Consider the following 24,774-nt stretch of genomic DNA (forward strand, 5'->3'; position numbering starts at 1 on the left):
GACGAATGCAGCATGTTATCAGAAAATACTGGCAGACAATTTGAATTCTTCTGCATGAAGACTGTGCATTGGGACGCTCTTGGACTTTCCAGCATGACAATGACCCTAAGCACGAGGCCACGTTGACCCTCCAGTGGTTACAGCAGAAAAAGGTGAAGGTTATGGAGTGGCCATCACAGTCTCCTGACCTTAATATCATGGAGCCACTCTAAGGAGATCTCAAACATGCTGTTCATGCAAGATGACCAAAGACTTTGCATGACCTGGAGGTATTTTGCCAAGACGAATGGGCAGCTATACCACCTGCAAGAATTAGGGGCCTCATAGACCACTATTGCAAAAGCCTGCACACTGTCATTAATGCTAAAAGAGGCAATACACAGTATTAAGAACTAAAGTTATGCAGACTTTTGAACAGGGGTCATTTCATTATTTATTTTTTTGCCATGTTTTGTTTTATGATTGTGTCATTCTGTTGAATATGAATCCCATAAGAATTAAAATAAATGTGTTTTGCCTGCTCACTCATATATATTACCAATTTTCCAAGGGTATGCAAACTTTTGAGCACAACTGTATATGCAAAGTTATGAAAGTGGGGCAATCGCCATGGAAACCAGCGGAATATCCTCGTTAATGCCATACTGTTGGATGCCATGGCAATTGCTACACTTTTCAACACTTCTCTTAGTGGCGGCTTTATTTTGATAATAAAAGGCTAAGCAAAGCATTGTCCTTCCAGCGGATCACTCTAAGCCAATGAGCGAAGCCCTGCAGTGCAAGTCTTAGCTTAGGAGAGCTAATGGGAGCTCCAGCTATGTAACCTGTGGCTTTCCCACATTAGTAGTAGAGGCAGGGAGTGTGTGGCCCAGTGGGCCCCTAGTAAGTAATCAAGCCATTTAAAAAAGGCTTAAAACACACCTGGCACCATAACATTACTTCAACTGCAAGCTACTTCAGGACTTGAATACAATTAAGGGTATAGTGTTTACATACAATCCTCACTCTGCATTGTACTTGGTAGATAAGAATGCATAACTATTAATACTATATGATGACATGGGTTGTGCTAAATAAGTAATGTATTATTTAACAAGAGAGTACATAATAAGAATAAAATAAAAGAGGATGCAACATTGCAGTGCAACCAGTAACCCATCTGCCTCTGCAGTCCCCCCCCCCCCCTGCCCAACCATGAAAGGGTTAAAAAAAAACTTTACACATGTCCCTCAGCACTGGATTGGTCTCCTCTACCTTCATTGTGATCTGGGCCTTCCTCATAGGAAGCATTGTCTTGATGCTTTCCTATGGGATTTTTCAAGAAGTTGTACAGAGTGAGGATGTCCACCGTCATTTCACGGAGTTGAACCCTGTGAAACTGCAGCACCTGTAGGTGGCTGTCTGGGAGACATTACTTACTAGGGGCCCACCGAGCGACACTTCCTGTCTCTATTACTAATATTAGAAAGCCAGAAGTTCCTCTGCAGGAGCTTTTATTAGCTCTCTAAAACTGCAATGTTTTCACTTGTTGGTTTAAGGCAGTGATGGCGAACCTTTTTCAGCCCGAGTGCCCAAACCGCAATACATGCCACCTTTTTTTTCCTTAAAGTGCCAATACGGCAATTGCGTGTGTGTGTGGGGGGGGTGCGTGTGTGTGGGGGGGTGCATGTGTGTGGGGGTGTTGTGTGTGTATGAGGGGTGCTGTGTGTGTGTATGAGGGGTGCTGTGTGTGTGTGTCTAAGGGGTGCTGTGTGTGTGTGTGGGGGTGCTGTGTGTGTGTGTGGGGGTGCTGTGTGTGTGTGGGGGGGCGCTGTGTGGGGGTGCTGTGTGTGTGTGGGGGGGTGCTGTGTGTGTGTGGGGGGGTGCTGTGTGTGTGTGTGGGGGGGGTGCTGTGTGTGTGGGGGGGGTGCTGTGTGTGTGTGTGTGAGAGGGGTGCTGTATGTGTGTGCGTGAGAGGGGTGCTGTGTGTGTGTGTATGAGGGGTAATGTGTGTGTGAGAGGGGTGCTGTGTGGGGGGTAGGGGTGCTGTCTGGGGAGTAGGGGTGCTGGGCGGGGGTAAGGGTGCTGTGGGGGGTAGGGGTGCTGTGGGGGGTAGGGGTGCTGTGGGGGGTAGGGGTACTGCTGGGGGAGTAGGGGTACTGTGTGGGGGGGTAGGGAAACTGTGTGTGGGGGGTAGGGGTACTGCTGGGGGGTAGGGGTACTGCTGGGGGTGGTAGGGGTACTGTTGTGGGGGTAGGGGTACTGTTGTGGGGGGTAGGGGTACTGCTGTGGGGGGGTAGGGGTACTGCTGGGGGGGTAGGGGAACTGCTGGGGGTGGTAGGGGTACTGCTGGGGGGGTAGGGGTACTGTGTGTGGGGGGGTAGGGGTACTGCTGGGGGGTAGGGGTACTGTTGTGGGGGGTAGGGGTACTGTTGTGGGGGGTAGGGGTACTGCTGTGGGGGGGTAGGGGTACTGTTGTGGGGGTAGGGGTACTGTTGTGGGGGGTAGGGGTACTGCTGTGGGGGGGTAGGGGTACTGCTGGGGGGGTAGGGGAACTGCTGGGGGTGGTAGGGGTACTGCTGGGGGGTAGGGGTACTGTGTGTGGGGGGTATGGGTTCTGTGGGGGGGTAGGGGTACTGTGTGTGGGGGGGTAGGGGTACTGCTGGGGGATAGGGGTACTGCTGTGGGGGGCAGGGGTACTGTGTGTGGGGGTATGGGTTCTGTGGGGGGGTAGGGGTACTGTGTGTGGGGGGTATGGGTTCTGTGGGGGGGTAGGGGTACTGTGTGTGGGGGGTATGGGTTCTGTGGGGGGGTAGGGGTACTGTGTGTGGGGGGGTAGGGGTACTGCTGGAGGATAGGGGTACTGCTGTGGGGGGCAGGGGTACTGTGTGTGGGGGGTATGGGTTCTGTGGGGGGGTAGGGGTACTGTGTGTGGGGGGTAGGGGTACTGCTGGGGGGTAGGGGTACTGCTGTGGGGTGTAGGGGTACTGCTGTGGGGTGTAGGGGTACTGCTGGGGGGGGTAGGGGTACTGCTGTGGGGGGTAGGGGTACTGCTGTGGGGGGGGGGGGTAGGGGAACTGCTGGGGGTGGTAGGGGAACTGCTGGGGGTGGTAGGGGTACTGCTGTGGGGGGTAGGGGTACTGTGTGTGGGGGGTATGGGTTCTGTGGGGGGGTAGGGGTACTGTGTGTGGGGGGGTAGGGGTACTGCTGGGGGGTAGGGGTACTGCTGTGGGGGGTAAGGGTACTGCTGTGGGGGGGTAGGGGAACTGCTGGGGGTGGTAGGGGAACTGCTGGGGGTGGTAGGGGTACTGCTGTGGGGGGTAGGGGTACTGTGTGTGGGGGGTATGGGTTCTGTGGGGGGTAGGGGTACTGTGTGTGGGGGGTAGGGGTACTGCTGGGGGGTAGGGGTACTGCTGTGGGGGGTAGGGGTACTGTGTGTGGGGGGTATGGGTTATGTGGGGGGTAGGGGTACTGCTGGGGGGGGTAGGGGTACTGCTGGGGGGGTAGGGGTACTGCTGGGGGGTAGGGGTACTGTTGTGGGGGGTAGGGGTACTGCTGTGGGGGGGAAGGGGTACTGCTGGGGGTGGTAGGGGTACTCCTGGGGGGATAGGGGTGCTTAGGGGGGTAGGGGTACTGTGGGGGTGGTGGGGGTACTGCTGGGGGGGGTAGGGGTGCGGGTGCTGTGTGTCAGTATTCCCCCCCCCCCTCCCTCCCTCCTTCCCTCCTTCTTACCTTTAATGAAGTAGGGGGGGGGGGGCGGCACAGCCATCCCTGGTGGTCCGGTGGTGGTAAGCACTGAAGGGGGAGGGATCTGTGAATCAGCTCCCCTGTCGTCCCGCGCGATGCTGTGTGGAGCGTTGCCATGGTAACGCTCGGCAACGCTCCACACAGCATCGCGCGGGAGGACAAGGAAGCTGCATCACAGATCCCTCCCCCTGCCTCCCGACCCGGAAGCAGAGTAGGCGCCTGCCATTTCGGGCAGGCAGGTGCCTACTCTGCATTAATGGCGGACCTATGGCCGCGTGCCCACAGAGAGGGCCCGGCGTGCCACCTGTGGCACACGTGCCATAGGTTCTCCATCACTGGTTTAAGGGATGAACTGGTCTCGGTGTCTATAGTGTCCCTTTAAAGCCCCAACCATTGAGTAAACATATTACAAAAACGTTAACATTCTGCTAACCAATTAAAACCCAGCCTCGTGGCACTGCACCAACTACCTTCTTCTATTAGACAAAAATAATATATATTTCCAAAAAAGATTAACAAAAACAACTACTATAGCAGAGTACCCACAGTTAGAGCAGACTATACCTACCTAAACTCCATAACTATTCCTCGATGATTACCACATTTGTGGCGGTTCTACATTGCACTAGGTGGATACAGGCTGTTCACGCCATGTATAAGAGAGTCCAACTGGAATGTATAAAGTCTTGGCTGCATGAGATGAGGGTTGTTGTTGGTAACAAGCAGTTGCAAAGTTCCATCTATTTACACTCGTGGATGCTTGAAGGTGGTAGAATGGATTGTTATGTAGCTAGGCAGATTAAAAGAGAAATTTATATCACTATTAAACTTTTTTATCGATTACCTTGGCACCAGCTACCACTGATCTCTCATCAGGAAGTTGTCAGTACCCTTATTTAGCCATGTTATGATATCTGTCTGGCATCTGAAACAGCAGAAACACATCTGCTCAATGTCTACAGCATTTATTGCCGTCCTTGTGCTACTGAGTTAACTCGTTGGTACATTGTATGCTTTCAACAGGGCCAAATTGTATGTCCTTTTAGGACACAATGGCATAACAATAGGAAGATGTTTCAAACCATGATGGACTTTGACCAGAAGTAATCTTAATCTTAAAATTTAAAGGACAAAAAAATAAATAAATATTTATTCAACATGTTTTTATTTTTATTTAAATGTTCGAAAGATCAATTGTTCCATTTGTACATACCTCACATGTCGGGACGATCTCCCCTAACACATTCACCTGTGGGGGACTGTGCAGATCACCAGTTTAAAATATATATATATTTGAAATTTACATAATATTTCCATTTTAGAGTGGTATAAAAATAATCACAATTTTTTTTTTTTTATTATTTAACAATATATGTGCAGATTTTATCTACATAAATGTCATTGTTTGCACATGTATGTGTCCCCACATTAATCCCCACTCTTCTTGTCTCCTTCAAGCTTATTGCTGCCTACAGTATTCATTTTCTGTCTTTGATATAAGCCAAAGGGAAAGATAAATTCAAGGTTTCAAGACAAATAGATTAATGGGCAGTCTGCTTTGACTAAGAGGCTGTTACACGCTGTAAAACTGTTTTTTTTTTTTTTTTAATTTTACTCTGTAAAGAATCTGTGATGTTTTGCAAATGATCTTTTCTTGTAGTTTGAACATTAACATAGTAATATATTGTGTTACGGAGTTTTAAAATGCCTAGGGCAGCATTGACAGACCTTGTCAGTGTGACATTTTGAGAGCTTTATTCCCCCTGAGGCCCGGTCAACCCTTAAACTAGCTAAGTATCATGGGAAATGTGGCTTACGAGCCACTTCAGTACCAATGTTAGCTGTCAATGGCTTAGGGTAAGCACAAGGTTATTGTTGTGAATAAACAGTAAAGATAAAGGAATTAACGTAACATTCCGAGCACAGCCATTTCAGAACAGTTTGACTTCTTACCAGGAGTCCTGGGGCACCGCTCCCCTCCTCCACTACCACAGCCAGAGAGCCAGAAGCACCAGGAGCCAATTACCACAAAATCAAGGTAGTTCCCAAGTTCAGCTATATCAGTTTTTTCTCAGGCAGAAAAGAATGGAAAAGATTTATCAAAGTGTTAGTTACACAGTTACATTGTACTAGCTGCCCTTTTGGTTTTGCGCAATTTGTCAAACCTGCCATGTTTTCTCATCTGTTGCTTCTTTTCTGCCATATCCTTCATTTTTGAATATATGTTTCTTCTACGTTGCTACAGATTTAATAATTTTTCCACTACTTTTTCTGATTTTGAAATGTAATTTTCTGCGACTTCCAACGGAATTTACTATGAAGAAAACTGGCACTTTTTAGATTCATTTTACAACACTTCAGTAAATACTATCAGAGTAATGAAGAATTTAACGGTGACTTTTCATAACTCTTTAATAAATGTCCCTCTATATTTCTGTTTCCTAAACTTTTTTGATCACAATTTCTCGTTTTTACACACTGTACAGAGCTATAGGATATACTGACAAATTAGTAGTAAAAATAATACATGCTTTTATTTGTAATCGTTTTCCTCCCATTTGGAAGTCAAGCTGACAGCTATTGTAAGAAACATATACTTACACACTACTGCACAGTTCTAATATAAAAGTAAAGCTAACATAGAAAAGAAGGTATAACTTCGCAGAACGCAGGTTGATTGATAGTGCTCTTTCCTAAGGGTTTTTTTTTTGTTTTTTTTTAGCTGGTGCTCACTGAAGTTTAAACTAATAGAAAATAATAAAGATTCTCATTCTTTGCAGCTTTGATGTGTTTTCGCCAGATCGGAAAGTGACTTATTAAGTCATGATACTCACTAACAGCTGCTGAGCTTATCCCATAAACACTATACTTGTCAACTGTCACAAATTTGGAGGGACTTTCCAGATTTGTGGCCCCAGTTTAGCTTTTTGGTTCCAGCTCCAGGGCACAAAACAAACATGTCCAAAAAAAGTGCAATGCAAAACATCATTATTTATGTTTTTTTTTAGTTTTGCTAACTCAGGGTATTAGGTCCTTATGAGGCTCTTTACATTAGACCCAGACTGACACCAACCTTTTTTAGTGCATGGACATCATCCCTCTACTATTGGGGGCATGCCACATTTACAACAACAGATTGGAAAGAGGGCAGAAAGAGTTGGCATCCAAAGAAAAATCATTATCTAAAAAAAACGATTAAGCTAAGCATAGTTATCTCTTTTCATAATGTAAAAATTTTACCTAATGTGTGTTTTTTGGAATGTAGTGTGTTAATGTGTACATCTTTCTATACAGGCTGATGTGCTATTAAAATATATCAACCCTCTTTTTTTATGCATCACAGAAAATTGGAATATATTAAGAGCATGTTTATATATGCAGGGTACAGTAAAACACGTCAACACGATATACTTAAAATGGAGCATCTGTACATTTTTTGTTGATAAGTAGTTAGTCGCATACTAGGTCATACTAGGAACCCCCAAGAACACATTTGGTTAATCATAAGTAGAGTTGCAAAAAAGTGCAGGAAAAACAATAAAATAGATAGTATGGTAAGATTCATAAGTGGTGGCATTTGAAGTAAACGTGGTAAACATAATACTGATGATTAATCCACTTGGAGGCCACACATCTCAAAGATAAAGCATAAAAGCTGAGGCACAAAGCACAGAGGTGGGAATTAAACATAAGCTTAAATATGAGGCCTGACTGAAGAGCAACCACTTAGCATGGACGAGTCAACCTATGCTCTTGTTGAGTAAAGGCATATGAATTCTACTCAGCTGGTCACTGCAGCCACAACAAAAAAACCTGAACCACACAAGCCCAAGCCCTGTACAGGAGCTATCACCCTATCTCCACTGTCTTGGATGTAAGCAAAGCCCAGGGCACTTTTTCCAGAGAGTAGCTTTATCGGAGGTCAGTGGCGCCTCTTCCACAAAGCCCTTCGTGGATGTGGTTGGTGAGAGGCTGTCTTCCCTGGTAGATTTTCAGCCTGGGAAGGCAAATCTCTTGAGAAATGATGAGGATACTTGCCAGTCATGGGTTCACGAGGGTGTTAAGAAGCTGATAAGAATAAGGTCGGTGTGTTGTTGCTCGCTGGTTCATCCGAGCCAAGAATCTCTTAACAGCCAGTCACATTTAGCTAGAATATCCTCCGATACCTGGCCATCTTGAAAAGTAGGCCCCTTCGCCTCTATATCCTGGTACTATGTCAGTGAGGACTGGGATAAACCCCACCAAAATTCCAAAATGTGAGGTAAGGGGGTGTGAGAGGTCTCAGTGGAGCTTCAACACTGAACAGGTTAAGAATTAGCAATTTCCCTCACCAAGAACGCAGAAGGCTCCAACAGCAAAAAACTCAGGAAAAATTAGTCTTTTAGAAGTTTCACCAAACAGTAAGTGTCTGTAGATGATCTGTGTGCAGGTAGGCATAAGTGAAGATCAAGAATAACTGAAAATTCCTGTAAAGGTTCTAAGGAGCCTATTTGCTTTTCCCCTGATGACTATTTGCACATTTGTCACACTGATTCTGATTCACATTGTTTCAGATCTTAGTACGAAATGTAATATAACGCAAGGAGAATGCAAGTAAAACAGAATTGAGTTTTTAAATGATCATTTAATTTATTTATGGAAAAGGTTTAGCCTACACCAACTGGCCCTGTGTGACAACTAGTTGCCCCTTGAACTTAAAAACTGCTTGCATCATCTTTAGCAGCAGCAACTGCAGCCAGTTGCTTTCTATAATTGGCGATCAGTCTTTTAAATCACCGTGGGGGAATTTTGGCTCTCTTTGCAGAATTGATGTAATTCATTGACATTGGCATTAACTGCTTGAGTAAGGTCTTGTTACAGCATCGGAATGGGGAAGGACTTTGGTTAAACCATTCCAGAACCTAAATTCTGTTTCTTTTTCCTGCTACACAACCCAGTTATGAATCAGATCATAGACTGAGGAACAGATAGTCTCCTTCAGAGTTTTCTGATAAAGAGTAGAATTCATGGCTTCTTAAGAAACAGTACGTTTTCCTGGTTCTGGCAAAGCATCCAGAACCATGTTTTTATTATAAAATACTGTGTTTGCTTCATGCAAGACAAAACCGGGCCTGTGTCTTCCAAATAATTCCACATTTAACATGTCTGCCCACAGAGAGTTTTTACAAAAGTCTTTGAGGTCAATATTATGTTTTTTTTATTTTATTTTTTGAAATATAAGATGAACACAATGTTTCTCTAAGTTAGTAGTGGTATTCGATTCTCTAATGAATTCCTTTTTTCCTGCCTCTTTATTTAACGTTCAGTCATGAACATGTTCCACTTAGCTGGGGCTAGGATGCTTGAAACTTCGTAGATTATGTTTTGGGTTTTTCTGTGACTTCTTTTTTTTTTTGTGTTAATTTTTAGTTTATTGAGATATATGCATGAGGAGAAAGTGAAACAATATGGTAATTGATACATGGTTATCGTGAATAGCTAATAACATATTGATAAGCCAAACCTCATTTTATAGTACAATGACTTGAGTAGTAGTGATACAAACAAGACATAGTACAAAACAGAGAGAGTCAGACTGATGGTCTGTTGAGGTGAGGCTTTGTACAGAGATATGCCCACTCATATTAAAAAAACAAAACACAAAAACTGAAAAAATATAGAACACTGAAAAGTAAGAGGGAAAAAGTGCCCCGTAGTAAAACCTGTGAGGGTAAACGGCATAGTACACACTGGTCTTATTCAAATAATTGTCAGAAACATTCAATGATGGAGCGTGGTAATGAATATTGGGTAATTAAATAACATGCTTCATTTAAACTATGAAAATCCTAGTGTTCAAATGTTAATGCAACATGAATGTTCTATCAATCCTAACTGGTGGCTAAGATTGAAGCAAGAAAAAAGAGCTTATGTTGACTAAAATAAAGTGGAACAACGGATAACATAAACCTTCTGATACTGGACTGATGTGCCCAAATAATATCGATACCTCTAACCAGAGAGCGTAGTAGGGAGGTAGTGACAATTTTCACCAAAGCTAGTGAGCAAGATGGAATTAAACATTGCACCCTAATGCAAGGTAAGTTGCCCTTCTGAACCCGGGTTGTGTCATATGTGTAAAACCAAGAGGCAAAAACGAAAGCTGAAGACATAAAGAGAAAATAAACGAGACATAGAATAAATCATAGAGCATAACATAGAGCACTGCCCCTTTTGTCTCAAACCCCAACTGTAGTCAGGTGCCCAAACGGGCTTCTGTTCACCTTCTTGGAACAAAGATCCCATGTGTGAGTATAAGAGTGACTAACTGTTCCTGTGCTAGGATCTAGGAGACCTAGTGCCTTGAAAAAAAACAGGTGCCTCCGAAGTGGAGTGCCAGTAGTTTCTGTATATCATGTAAGAGATTTTGTATATATCTCATTTTGTGGCAGGAGCTGACTCTTCCGGGGCCTCCAATAGAGCAGCAAGAGTCACTGGAATCATATGCTGCATGGGGTGTAACAAGAGCTTCAGCTGGAGTTGCTTTGTTCTTGGAGAGATTCACCACGGTTTAATGTTTTCCCCATTTGTAGATAATGATTCTCACTATGGTATACTGGAATCCCAGAACTATAGAAATAGAATTATAACTATCTGTAGACTGATGTAACTCAACACATTTTTGATTATCTCTTCCTGAAATCTTTTTGCTCACGACATAGTGCTGCTTATCGACACCTTGCAGCCTACTTTACAATGGTGGTTCTATATAAATCATGTTTACAGCAATCAAGTCTTTGTGCTCCTGATTTACTTAAATACAATGAATTGCATTTGCTTAAATCAGGCCTCCCCAAACTCCGGCCCTCCAGATCTTGCTGAACTACAACTCCCATGATTCTCAGCCTATCTATTTCATTCATAGAATCTGGAGGGACTTTTTTTTTTTTTTTTTTTTACAAAGCCTGGCTTAAATGGGTGATTGAGGAACTTTTTCACCGAAGGCTATTTTGGTTGGGTATATTTTTCCTTCACTTTACTTTCTCCTTCAACGAATTGTCTGTTGTAGTTTTTTTTTTTTCGTTCTCTTTTTGTTATATTACATTTTGTTTGAAAATCTGCATCCATTCGTCTGACAAACATAAAACAGAGGGAACCAGGAAGGAGCAATTTGTTCATGGCACTCAAAGGGTTTATTGTCTATGTGCTAATAGTGTTGAATAAACAAAATGATTCCAATTTTCAAGATAAAATACATGAGCTGAAAAAACAGCTGAGTTGGGGAATTATCAGTTTCCACTACTTTCACCTAAAATTTACAATTCCCTAGTGAGTCCTTCAGTATACAAACTCGGATAGTCTGTCAATCTGTCTCTGCATTACTGACTTCAGCCTCGATTTGCTGAATGCAAACATATAATCATTTAAATGTATATATTTTAATATGGAATGAGTAAAGCTAAGAGACTGGGTTTGCCAGTTTATTTGAGATTACTGCTTGTTAAAGGTGAATTAATGCCTGCATTTCATGCTCCAGTTAAGTTGTTTTTTTTATATATTTTTTTTTTTTATGATCCACATTAATGTTCATCTGGCATGTAGGATGCTCTTAGATGATGTATTGTTGCAGATATTACACTGAGTCTCCTGAATATTCTATACCAGTGGGAATAGGGTTTAACTGAGGACAGACAACTTTCACAATTCATCACCCAACCATTGCATACTATAGTAATTAGAATTCCGTGAATTTAGCTTGTTTAATTGAAATCCACGAATCTGCTGTGTGTATGCTACTCTACCACTATTCGTTTTATTAATTGAAATGAATTCAAACTGAATTTAAAATGAATTTAAAATTCAAGGTAACTGAACTGAAAAGTGGCTTGGAGATTTTCTTCCATTTTTTCCTGATGGACTGATGCTATTTATAAGTGTACTTATAGTGGGGGTTAATCAAAAAAACCTAATTATTAAATCGAAAAGTGGTTTAATTTAAAAGTAACTATAGCTAGATTGCAAAGCTGTATTCCTTACACTATACTTACCTCTGACTCCCCCCCTACCTTGCGCCCCACCCTACCCCCAGCATTGTAAGGGTTTTAAAAAAAAAACCTTACTATACTCACCAAATTCCAGCACCGATCTTCGGTTTATGGTTGGTTCTCTGCCTCCTCCAACATCATCCGGCTGGGGGGAAAAGGGAGGGTTGGGCCAATGCACGGCAGGCACCGCTAACGCACTAGGACTTTTATGACTTTACACGACACTTGTGCCCAAGGCCAAAGCACAAACTAAAACATCATATTGTGTAAGGCGCCTAAAAAAATGAACTTTGGATAAATGTAAAATGATCTGAAACACCCTATTTCCTGCATCCTGATAGGTCTACACTTGGATTAAAACAAAGAATGCCTTTAACCTGCTATTATAGGCAACAGTTTAACTGAAGATATTGGGGAAAATGTATCAATGTGCCGTTCTGATAATTAGTGCAAAATGCTAAAAGTGGAGCTATCACCATGGAAACCAGTGGAAGCGCTGGCCCATTCCAATGGTAACCCTTCATTAACAACTTTGCGCCACTGTTCAGAATACGAAACTAAATAAAGATTGGTGCAAGATACACACCGTTCAGAATTCCAAACAAGGCTGAAGCTCTTTTGAGTACTTGATATTAATATAACATTAGGAGTGTCCATTATTTTTGTCCAGTCACTGTGTCTTTACAACTTTACAGCACATGTTCCGTTATATCTATGAATTTGAATTTATATTTTTTCAGTGGTTCCACCTGGTCTAATTAAATGAATGCATTAAAGGGACACTATAGTCACCTGAACAACTTTAGCTTAATGAAGCAGTTTTGGTGTATAGAACATGCCCCTGCAGCCTCACTGCTCAATCCTCTGCCATTTAGGAGTTAAATCCCTTTGTTTATGAACCCTAGTCACACCTCCCTGCATGTGACTTGCACAGCCTTCCATAAACACTTCCTGTAAAGAGAGCCCTATTTAGGCTTTCTTTATTGCAAGTTCTGTTTAATTAAGATTTTCTTATCTCCTGCTATGTTAATAGCTTGCTAGACCCTGCAAGAGCCTCCTGTATGTGATTAAAGTTCAATTTAGAGATTGAGATACAATTATTTAAGGTAAATTACATCTGTTTGAAAGTGAAACCAGTTTTTTTTTCATGCAGGCTCTGTCAATCATAGCCAGGGGAGGTGTGGCTAGGGCTGCATAAACAGAAACAAAGTGATTTAACTCCTAAATGACAGTGAATTGAGCAGTGAAATTGCAGGGGAATGATCTATACACTAAAACAGCTTTATTTAGCTAAAGTAATTTAGGTGACTATAGTGTTCCTTTAATCTCTAGTCTCATGTCATTTAGCTAGCCTATGTACTTGGGGCTCTCCACATACATTCAGGCTTATTCTAAAGTAATGCAGTGCAACCTGGCTGTATTTGGCATTAACTGTAGCATCAGTGCTGTAACTACTATTGCAATATTTTCCTGTTACTCATTGTAGGCATGTTAGCCATAAGGATCAAGGGTCACAAATGACAAAATCCGTATTGAAGCAGTGTATATAAAACTTTAGTTTTTTTTCTTCACTCAAATGTACCTTTACCCTGGCCTTAGATGAGGTATACATATATATGTATATATATTTTTTCTTTTTCTTAAAGTGGTTTGGGCTATTAAGGTGTTAAAGGGATACTATAGGCACCAAAACAGGTTTGGCTTAGTGATGCAGTTTTGTTGTATAGATTCTGGCTCTGCTGTGTCACTGCTCAGTTCTCTGCCGTTTTAAAGTTAAGTCACTTTTGTTTCTGTTTACGCAACTGTTGTTTCTGTTCCCTGGCTGTGACTCACACGACCTGCATGGAAACATGGTTTTTAGTTTTAATCAGCTCTTAAACTTGCTTTTATCTCCTGGTCTGACAGAACAGGAGATAACCAATTGTAGATTAAATAGAATATGCAGTAAAGGAAGTTTAAACATTAGATGTCTCTTTACAGGAAGTCTTTAGGAAGGCTGTGTAAGTCACATTCAGGGATGTGTGACTAGGGCTGCATAAACAAAGTAATTTAACTCCTAAATGGCAAATCATTGAGCATTGAGACTGCAGGGACATGACCTATACACCAAAACTGCTTCATTAAGCTAAAGTTGTTTTGGTGCCTATAGTATCTCTTTAACCCCTTAAGGACCAAACTTCCTGAATAAAAGGGAATCATGACATGTCACACATGTCATGTGTCCTTAAGGGGTTAAAGGAACACTTTAGTGCTGTGAATGCAAAGGTGTAAGTGGTCTGGGTGCTTATAGTGTCCCTTTAAGATAAAGGCCATTAAGGTTTACACCTCATGGTTCCACTCTAAAGGTAATAACAGTCCATGTCCCTTGCCAAATTGCTTACAATTGTATATTTTAAGTGTTATGACTTGCAACATGCAAGATAAGAGTATGATTTCTGTGCCTTGCACAAGTAACTTGTTTAATGGTTTTCAATGAGACTAATTATAGCCATGTCTTTGGGCTTCACAGTTTTCAGTAGAAAGCTGACAGCTGGGCTACAAAAATCATAAACCTCTGTCCTGTAGGAGTTTACGGAATATGAACACAGCTATGTTAGAAAGCTATCGAATACCAAGACCGGCCAAGATATGTTCAGCCAGTTCCCAGACTGGTGAAAGGTCACTGCAGAAACTCCAAACAGCAGATGCAAACACTTCAATGATGGCATATCTTTAATTTTAATTACAGAAATGTAAGGGTTTGTGTAAATATTATTATTGGGGTTTTTTATTCTCAATTTCTAATGAATTATGTATGCAATGTATAACTGGGAGTACATGCTGATCTAAAGGGGTGCTTCTCTAATCTCCACAATGGACAGGCTGAATTAATCAAAAAGCCAGTTTCACAAAAAAAAAAAAAAGGTATTTTAATCTATGCCTTTCTCAGAGTCTATTTCAAGGACTTTAGTGACTTATGTTGCTGGGCCGAGAAACCCCAAAGGAAGATAATTCTCCTCAAGGGGTTGGAAACCATTACCGAACACTGACTTTTGAGGACGTTTTGCTAAAGGTGACATTACCACTGCTGAGCATGCTGATTTAAGCGTTATTTGTTTGACACATTGTAGCTAAATAAAAGCTTGTCTTCAAACCACTCATACGTCTTTGCCAAGCTTACAGCGACAGTGAGCTATAGCAGCAGCTGATCAAAAGCCGCAGGTACATTCCTCCCCCGTGCAGGGAGACTTACATGGCTACTTGTAAGTGAATCCAATGACAATCAAATCTTCAAGAACTGCTCTTACCTGTATAACGGCATTCTGGATGTAGTACCAATAAACCGGTGGAGCTTAAAATGAAATTACATGCAGCTTTATAGTGGACCTATTCACAAGACTCCACAACTTGCTATTGGTCAAGTACTGTGTAATCATACTTACTAATATTTCTAATGGACTGTGTGTATATATAATTATATTTATTTAAAAAAAAATTATATATATTTTTTTAATTTTTATTGGAATGTTCCTGTTTTGAATGTTGTGTTCCCCATTGTATTACATTAAAGCAAATGAGCCAGGAAACCCTACTGGCTGTTGGTTTGAGAACCCAACTTGTTACTAAGAGGTTTTATATAAGTGCAGAGTTCTCTTGAAATCTACACTTTTATAAAATAGGCCAGTCCAGAGGAGAAATGCAATTAACCTTCAAAGCACTTCTGCAATCTGAAATTCTTTAGGGGACTGAAGTGTCCCTTCTATTTTGTGCTGCTACAGAACAGGAACACTGGGGAAGAAAAGAGTGATGATGAGGGGGGATGTCTGTGAAATACCTATACATGCCCAAAATTCTTAGCTCCCAAAAAGGAGGAAGTTTTGAATACTAAAGACAGGGGTAGAGAGAGCTCTGCAATATTCCTATAGAGAAGATGACCATTCTGGTAGGAATGATTGACAGGTGATATTTCAGATTGACAGGTGATATTTCAGATTGACAGGTGATATTTTTAAAAGTATGCTCTTGGAATAATTTGAGTTCTTTGAAAACTTGAATTAGGGAATAGAAAGAAGAGACTCTGGAGGCTTTCCTGCCTAGACATCACTTATCCTGCGTGTGTTTAATTATCCCATGTTATCAGTCTAGCGGGGCAAGTCGTATTTTCTATATGTGTGCCACCTATATTATTATTATTATTTTATTATTTATATAGCGCCAACAAATTCCGTAGCGCTGTACAATGGGATAAATATTTATGGTTTGTTCAATTAATTGGAATGTATTTGTGCTTTCTTAGCTACATTTCACTGTTCAAGGTTATTCCGATGTCGAGAGCAAATGTAAACTATATAATAAGTTATGATTATTACTCTGCTGCAGCTGTGAAGTGTTCGACTCAGAGATTCATCCTTTATTTTTGTGTAAGATTTGTGCAGAGGCCAGTTAGGTCATTCAAGTTGTGAGCAGGCATTGTGATATACTGCAATGAGTAATGCTGGATTAATAACTACTGCTATTTACCTGGGCAGGAGAAACTTAATGAACAGTTACTCGGAGATGAACCCGGTGAATATATTCTGCAGGCATGTGAGCAGTCACATTATCAACTTGTGAAACATTAATTCTTTTATTATTCAGATTTCTCATTACCAAAAATAAGTAAATGCATACTTTTTTTAAATGGAAATTGTCAGCGCTTAGCAAAAACTAAAATGTTATTCTTGTGTGATCTTCAACTAAAACTCTATAAAACTTTTGCAGGAACGCCTGTGATAGTAGTGTGAAAGTGCTTTTTTTGAGTGTGGTGTCCACGGAAAGTATTTTACACAAAATGTATCAATGTTCTCACTACTTTTAGCCCGTGTGATAAGCTCTTATCTGGGCCTGAACCTAACTTATAGGACCACTATAGGCACACAGACCACTTCAGCTCAATGAAGTGGTCTGGGTGCCAGGTCCCCCTAGTTTTAACCCTGCAGCTGGAAACATAGTCGTTAGAGGCGCATCCACAATTCTGACTGTGAAAATCACAGTGAGAAGATGCTGGACGTCCATAGGAAAGCATTGAGTAATGCTTTCCTATTGACTGATTGAATGCGCGCGTGGCACTTGCCGCACATGCGCATTCAGCGAATGACGTCGGCAGGATGAGGAGAGTTCCCCAGTGCCGAGGGAGCCCGGCGCTGGAGAAAGGTAGGTGTTTAACCCCTTCAGCCCCCTTCAGCCTGGCAAGAGTGGGACCCTGAGGGTGGGGGTTGGGGGGATTTTAAACCTATAGAGCCAGGAAAACGAGTTTGTTGTCCTGGCACTATAGTCGTCCTTTAAGACACCACATGTGTAATTTGGTTTGAACAGAATATTTATCTTTCTTAAATCTGACGACAAAAAAAAATTATTATTTTTTCAAAAATGTTTGCACACAGTTGTGTATATGTCCGTGCGCTGAATTAATGTGCTCTGATACAATGTGATAATTTTACAACCTTCTACTCCTGTTTAACACAAAATGAAGAAGTTTGGGTCAGTGCAAGTGTTTGTGCCATTGCTTCCTTCATCTAAGTACTTTTTTGAGATGCCATGACAGTGTGTTACTGATAAGGCATGCTGCTGGCATTATAAGTGGCACATTGTCTGGCATCATGTTTGCGTATGCTGAGTGTTGAGAGGGCAATGACTGCCTGTGTATGTTTATTTTCTTGCTTCCCTGGTGATCAGAACAGGAGCAAAGTGCTTGCGAGGGGGGGGGGGGGGGGGCTTCTACGCAACCATTTCCCCCCCACTTTTTTGTAGTTTTTGGCGTTTTTTATGTTTTATTTAAACAACCACTCCAAGTTCCTTATATGTTATAAGTTGCTTCATGTACATGGCATTGTGCTTGCTTCTGCTCAGTGTAACTCTGATAAAATAATAGATTTGTATCAGATAGTAATAATTGATTAAAAATGTTTGATTTATTTTTCTTTCTAAACAAAAAATGTCCTGTGCGATATGTATGTCCTAAAGTAATATGTAATATTCTGACTTTTATGCTATTTATTTCCAATCGATTTATGAGTTTAAAAAAAAAAAAATGGTTTGTTTTTTGGAATTTTTTATTTTTTTTGCTGCCACGGTGATTAGCATTAGCGATGTTGCAAAAAATGCATCTATTAATTTTTTTTATTATTTTTTAGTTTTTCATGAATTCTTTACATAATGCACTAAAATGCATTTAGCTCATCTGGAACTTTAATTCCTTCACTAGCAAATTATTTTCAGGAATAAACAAACTTATAAGAAACATTATAGCTCATAAAAATCATAAACCTATATGTGTAGGTTGCTAATCAGAGTCACATACAAAAATATAATTTACATTAATACAATTACACTAAGCATTTGTAGAGTATCGGACATTACAAGCCTGCAAAGAATCCCTGTAGGGTATTCGGTGTTTTCATAACATTGGCTGCACCGAGTCCTACCTGGCTCTTAGAATTCAGTCCTGAAATGATACCATCATAAACTACGATAATGTAGGGGAAAGGGAACCTTTTTGCCCATATATTATTAATGGCATGAACTACAGCAAAACCAATCAAAACCTTCCATTTCATGTGTATGTTATTGGGAATTTGCTGAGTTTAACGAGTGTCTTTCTCTATGTCAATCATTATTTTACAGCTTGACGAAGGCGAACGATTTGCAAAAATGGTGACAGAGATGGGAGAAGAAGCAGGAGAGTCTCTTGCTAAGGGCTATCTGTCCTTGGGGCTGGTGTACAGTCTTCAAGCTACAGATGGTAAGTTGTTCTGATTTCTTGCTATGCATTCCTACTGAGATTGAATTAGTAATTATTGCAAGAGGTCATTTTTACAGCTTCTTGTTAGCGATTGTACCTTTTGAGAGAGGTACATGAACACTTGTTATGGTGACCATTAAGCCCCTTTACAGATCTCCACCTATCAACGCCAAGGAGTAAATGCTGGTAATAATCGATAGCAATCCATTCTAGCAAGCTGAATGTCAGGTCCAGTAAAGGTGGAAAAAAGGTGGTGCCTCTAGTGTCTCTCTACCTATCAACTACCTGAGGAATTTCCGCTGTGAGAACCGAGTTAAACTCCATTCTCACAGCTAACCTACTTTTCATTGGAGGAGTGCATGTTCTGTCCCTCCCCAATTCTTTTCTATGAGGAGTATTGGATTGGATGAAAAAGAAGCATCAGCGTTACGTCACGGGAGGCGTAACGAGCAGCTGCTGGAATCCTTAAAACATTTTTTTAAGATTTAGGGGGCCCTGAAAACGAAATAAAGAGGGGATAGGCATAAGGCATGCGTGGGATAGGCATAAGGCTATCCTAACTATAAGATTGTAACGAGTATATACCCCTACACGCAGGATCCAGCCTAACAGAAGACAGTACAGAGGAGGGATACGTCTACCGGACCTTAGAGTGGCCGGACTCGACGTAATAGGATAAGACAGAGTCAGGAACGATCCGAGGTCAAGGGCACAAAGAGACAGCGTAAACGAAAACTAGCCGGGGACTGGTACACAGGAATCAGCAAGCCGGCAAACAGTACAGAAAAGGATAAAGCGAAAACGAAGTCAGAATACAAAGCCAAGGTCAAATACGGAGAAACACAACTGAACACAACAAGCACTAAAGGGAACTGTAGCAGAAACCACGATAGGGCAAGGAACTAAGGGAAAAGGGTAAGTATAAGTAGCCTTCAAACTAATGTGATTGGCTCCTGTCACTACCACTCCCCCAACAGGTAAGTGTATGGGGTGATTGGCATGACAGGAGCCAATGGGAGCCTTTTTGCAATTTAGGCTCCCACTGTCTCTTTAAGAGCGCGCCCGAGATTCGCGGCGCGCTCTTAGCTGCAGGCGGGACACGTGACCGCTTCTCGCGGTCACTGCCCGCCTTCCTGTCTGAACAGTCGGACGAGCCGCGCGCGGCTCGTGCAGCCGCAGGACCGCGCGCGGCTTGAAGAGAGGACCGCGTCCGGCCCCCGGATAAGGTAAGTACCGCTACAGGACCCCCCCTGAGGACACGCCCTCCGGGCGGGCAGGACCAGGCCTGGCAGGAAAACGCGAATGGAAAGAACGTACAAGGCGGGGAGCATGAACAGCATCCGCAGAAATCCAACTGCGCTCCTCAGGCCCATAACCCTTCCAATGTACCAAGTACTGAAGCCGACCCCTAAGAAAACGAGAGTCAATAACAGCAGATACTTCGAACTCCTCATGACCCTCCACAGAGACAGGAGGGGGAGGGGGAGTATGCCGGGTATAGCGGTTGCGTACGTAAGGCTTCAACAAAGAGGTGTGAAATACATTGGGTATACGCAGATTCTCAGGCAGACCCAAGGCATAAGAAACGGGATTAACCTTATGTATAATGCGATAAGGACCAATGAAGCGGGGAGCCAATTTCATAGAAGGCACCCGGAGGCGAATATTCCGTGTGGAAAGCAAAACCCTGTCCCCCACAACATAGGAAGGAGCCGCTCTGCGATGCTTGTCAGCCTGAGCCTTCTGGCGGGCAGCAGAGTCCACCAAAGAACGCTGAACCTGCTCCCAAGTATTACGCAAACCAGCCAAATGCTCATCCAGAACTGGCATGCCCTGTGAGGAGAATGCAGCCGGAAGAACAACGGGATGCTGGCCATAGACAACGTAAAAAGGGCTTTTGCCGGAAGAATCATGAGTGGCATTATTCCGAGCAAATTCAGCCCAAGGAAGCAGGTCAGACCAATTGTCCTGATGGTGAGACACAAAACAACGGAGGTACTGCTCAAGAGACTGGTTGGCACGTTCAGCAGCTCCATTAGACTGGGGATGGTAAGCGGAAGAAAATGAGAGGGAAATACCCATCTCCGAACAAAAGGCTTTCCAGAACCTGGAAACAAATTGGCTACCCCTATCGGATACAATAGATAAGGGAATACCATGTAATCGAAACACTTCTCTAGCGAAGATAAGAGCCAATTCCTTGGAAATGGGCAACTTGCGAAGAGACACAAAGTGAGCCATTTTGGAAAACCGATCTACTATCATTAGGATGACTGTGTTACCATTCGAAGGGGGTAATTCAACAATAAAATCCATTGATAGATTAGACCAAGGTCTCTCGGGAACGGGCAACGGATGCAACAGCCCACAAGGAACTCTACGAGAAGTTTTCATACATGCACAAGTAGTACAAGCACTTATATAGTCAGTAACATCCTTACGTAAGGTATCCCACCAGAAATACCGAGAAACGGCTGACACTGTTTTGGAAATACCAGGATGTCCAGCAGTCTTAGTATCGTGATAAAGTGACAGAATATCCGTCTCTCGGGAATGTCAACGAACAATTTATCATTAGGCCTCTCGCTGGGTGCCATGCCTTGTTTCGCTTGTATGGCCTGCAAGAGGGACGAGGAAATAGACAATATAGTAGTTGCTATTATCCTGTCTGGGGGAATGACAGGAGTGACATCAATCTCCTGTTTGTCAATAGTCTCGAATTGTCTGGACAGAGCGTCCGCTTTGGTGTTCCGGTCACCTGGCCTATAGGTGATTATATAATTAAAATGAGACAAGAACAGTGACCACCTAGCCTGTCTTGAAGACAATCTTTTAGCTTCGCTAAGGTAGGATAGGTTCTTATGATCTGTAAATATGAGAATAGGATCCTTAGTTCCTTCTAGCAAATGTCTCCATTCTTTGAGTGCTAAAATGATAGCAAGGAGTTCGCGATTACCCACATCATAATTCCTCTCTGCCTTGGACATTTGTTTAGAAAAGAAGCCACAAGGATGCAATGGCTTGTCAGGAGACTCTCTTTGGGATAAGACAGCACCTACCCCTATATCGGAAGCATCAACCTCAAGTATATATGGCAATGAGGGGACAGGATGCTGTAAAATAGGGGCAGAGGCAAACGTAGTTTTAAGAAAGTCAAAAGCCTGAAGTGCCTCAGTAGACCAGACACGTGTATTGCCATCCTTTTTAGTCATACGAGTAATAGGCGCTACTATAGACGAAAAACCTTTGATAAAACGTCTATAATAATTAGAGAAACCCAGAAAACGCTGGATGGCTTTCAGACCTTGCGGCAGAGGCCATTCTATGACTGCAGCGAGCTTCTGGGGATCCATCCAAAAACCCTCGGCGGAAATCAAATACCCTAGAAACTGGACCTCGGACTGGTCGAATAGACATTTTTCTAATTTGCAATAAAGACCATTAGCAAGAAGGGTCTTCAGAACTGTTGTAACATGTCTGTGATGAGCGTGAATGTCAGTAGAATATATTAAAATGTCATCCAAGTACACAATAACAAATGAGTGAATAAAGTCCCTTAAGACATCATTAATAAATTCTTGGAACACTGCTGGGGCATTGCAAAGCCCAAATGGCATGACGGTATACTCATAATGACCTGACCGAGTGTTAAAGGCTGTCTTCCATTCGTGGTCCTTTTTAATACGTATCAAATTGTATGCTCCTCTAAGATCTAATTTGGTGAATACCGTAGCATGTTTGAGCCTGTCAAACAATTCTGTTATTAGAGGTATAGGGTAAGCATTTTTGATGGTGATCTTGTTAAGACCTCTATAATCAATGCAAGGTCTTAAATCACCTTCTTTCTTTGATACAAAGAAGAACCCCGCTCCAGCCGGAGAAGAGGATCTTCTAATAAATCCCTTGTCTAACGACTCTTTAATGTACTCCTCCATGACACGGTTTTCTTGAACCGATAGGGGGTACACCCTGCCCTTAGGAGGTATAGTACCAGGCAACAAATCAATAGCACAATCGTAGGGTCTGTGAGGCGGTAATTTGTCAGCCTCTCTTTTATCAAAGACAGTCTTTAAAGTTAAATACTGAGAGGGTATTGTCGTAGATAAAGGAGGAACAGTAGGAACGTTAATAGAATTCACAGGCGTGACTTCAATAGTACATGACTCATGGCAGGCTTCACTACATGATTTTATCTGCCCTGTCTCCCAGTCAAAAATGGGATTGTGGGCACGTAACCATGGATACCCTAACACCAACTGTGAAGAGGGAGAGGTGATGACCTGGAACCGAATGGTTTCATAGTGTAGAACCCCTGTGTACATGTGTAGCGGTGTAGTCTCGTGAGTAACAACAGGAGATATCAATGGTCTACCATCTATGGCCTCAGCGGCCAAGGGTATCTCCTTCTCTCTGATGGGAATATTGTTTCTCTTTACAAGACCAGAGTCTATAAAGTTCTCGGCTGCCCCAGAATCAACCAGGGCGTCTATGTTTTCAACTATACAACTCTCTCCCATATGTAAAGAAACAGGGAGAAGCAGTCGGTTAGGAGGCAATGTAGGAGACTTAGAAATCACACCCAAGGCCAGTCCCCTATAAGGTCTTAGGTGCGAGAGTTTTCCGGGAGCAGAGGACACTCCTTTACCATATGGTCTCTCTTACCACAATATAGGCAGAGTCCCTCCCTTCTCCTATGTAATTTCTCAGTATCTGAGAGTTTGGCAACCCCTAATTGCATAGGTTCCTCTTCAGATACTTTAACACTCTCCGGTATATTAACTCTGGGTTGAATAGGTGTAACAAAACGTCTATTCCTGTTCTTAGTATAGAGCCTGTCATGAATCCTATTATCTATATCGATGAGGTAGTCAATAAGGTCCTCTAAGGCAATAGGAAGCTCCTTAGCTGCTACCTCATCCAATATAGAGTCTGATAAACCTTCCATGAAGGCCGTAGTTAACCCATTATTGGTCCAATCGACCTGTGAGGCAAGGGTACGAAACTGTATAGCGTAATCAGCCACAGACCTAGAACCCTGTTTAACCCTCATTAATGCTCTAGCGGCATTCTTAGACCTTTTCATAGTATCAAAAGTTCTGCGAAAAGCTGTTAGGAAACTGTGAAAGTTATGTACCATAGGTCCATTAGCCTCCCAAATAGGGTTTGCCCATTCAAGTGCTTTGTCGGTAAGTTGGTGCATAAAGAACCCAACTTTAGACCTCTCTGTGGGAAATGAACGTGGATACATTTCAAAATGAAACTCTATTTGGTTAATGAACCCTCTGCATGTCTTAGAATCCCCTCCATACCTAGGAGGAGGCGTTAAATGTGCTGTAGCGTTAGGCATAGTCGATACTTCAGGAAGCAGGGGTGCAGGAGGGTTAGGTGCGGTTGCTGGAATGGTTCTAGCTAAGAGCGTCTGGAGAGCCTGAGCTATTTGATCCATACGGTGATCCTGCTCTACAAATCTAGCCTCATGGGTCGCCATCTGTTGAGCTAAATCTGCGGGGTCCATGGCCCTATCGTAATGTAACGAGTATATACCCCTACACGCAGGATCCAGCCTAACAGAAGACAGTACAGAGGAGAGATACGTCTACCGGACCTTAGAGTGGCCGGACTCGACGTAATAGGATAAGACAGAGTCAGGAACGATCCGAGGTCAAGGGCACAAAGAGACAGCGTAAACGAAAACTAGCCGGGGACTGGTACACAGGAATCAGCAAGCCGGCAAACAGTACAGAAAAGGATAAAGCGAAAACGAAGTCAGAATACAAAGCCAAGGTCAAATACGGAGAAACACAACTGAACACAACAAGCACTAAAGGGAACTGTAGCAGAAACCACGATAGGGCAAGGAACTAAGGGAAAAGGGTAAGTATAAGTAGCCTTCAAACTAATGTGATTGGCTCCTGTCACTACCACTCCCCCAACAGGTAAGTGTATGGGGTGATTGGCATGACAGGAGCCAATGGGAGCCTTTTTGCAATTTAGGCTCCCACTGTCTCTTTAAGAGCGCGCCCGAGATTCGCGGCGCGCTCTTAGCTGCAGGCGGGACACGTGACCGCTTCTCGCGGTCACTGCCCGCCTTCCTGTCTGAACAGTCGGACGAGCCGCGCGCGGCTCGTGCAGCCGCAGGACCGCGCGCGGCTTGAAGAGAAGACCGCGTCCGGCCCCCGGATAAGGTAAGTACCGCTACAAAGATAAGCCCAGGGACTAATGAAAGTATTTAGAAAACTGGGCAGACTAGATGGGCCGAATGGT

General features: G+C 42.8%; 1 protein-coding gene across 1 annotated transcript in view; it reads left to right on the forward strand.

Annotated features, from left to right (window-relative positions):
• Nucleotides 1-24,774, forward strand: part of TTC7A (tetratricopeptide repeat domain 7A) — a 324,338-nt gene that overhangs the window by 100,894 nt on the left and 198,670 nt on the right. The window contains exon 12 of the mRNA XM_063443923.1: nt 18,393-18,510. Within this exon, the coding sequence (XP_063299993.1) occupies nt 18,393-18,510 (118 nt within the window). The remainder of the gene's footprint in view (nt 1-18,392; nt 18,511-24,774) is intronic.

This window comes from Pelobates fuscus, chromosome 2 (assembly GCF_036172605.1).
Source record: "Pelobates fuscus isolate aPelFus1 chromosome 2, aPelFus1.pri, whole genome shotgun sequence".
In the NCBI taxonomy this organism is placed as follows: Eukaryota; Metazoa; Chordata; class Amphibia; order Anura; family Pelobatidae; genus Pelobates; species Pelobates fuscus.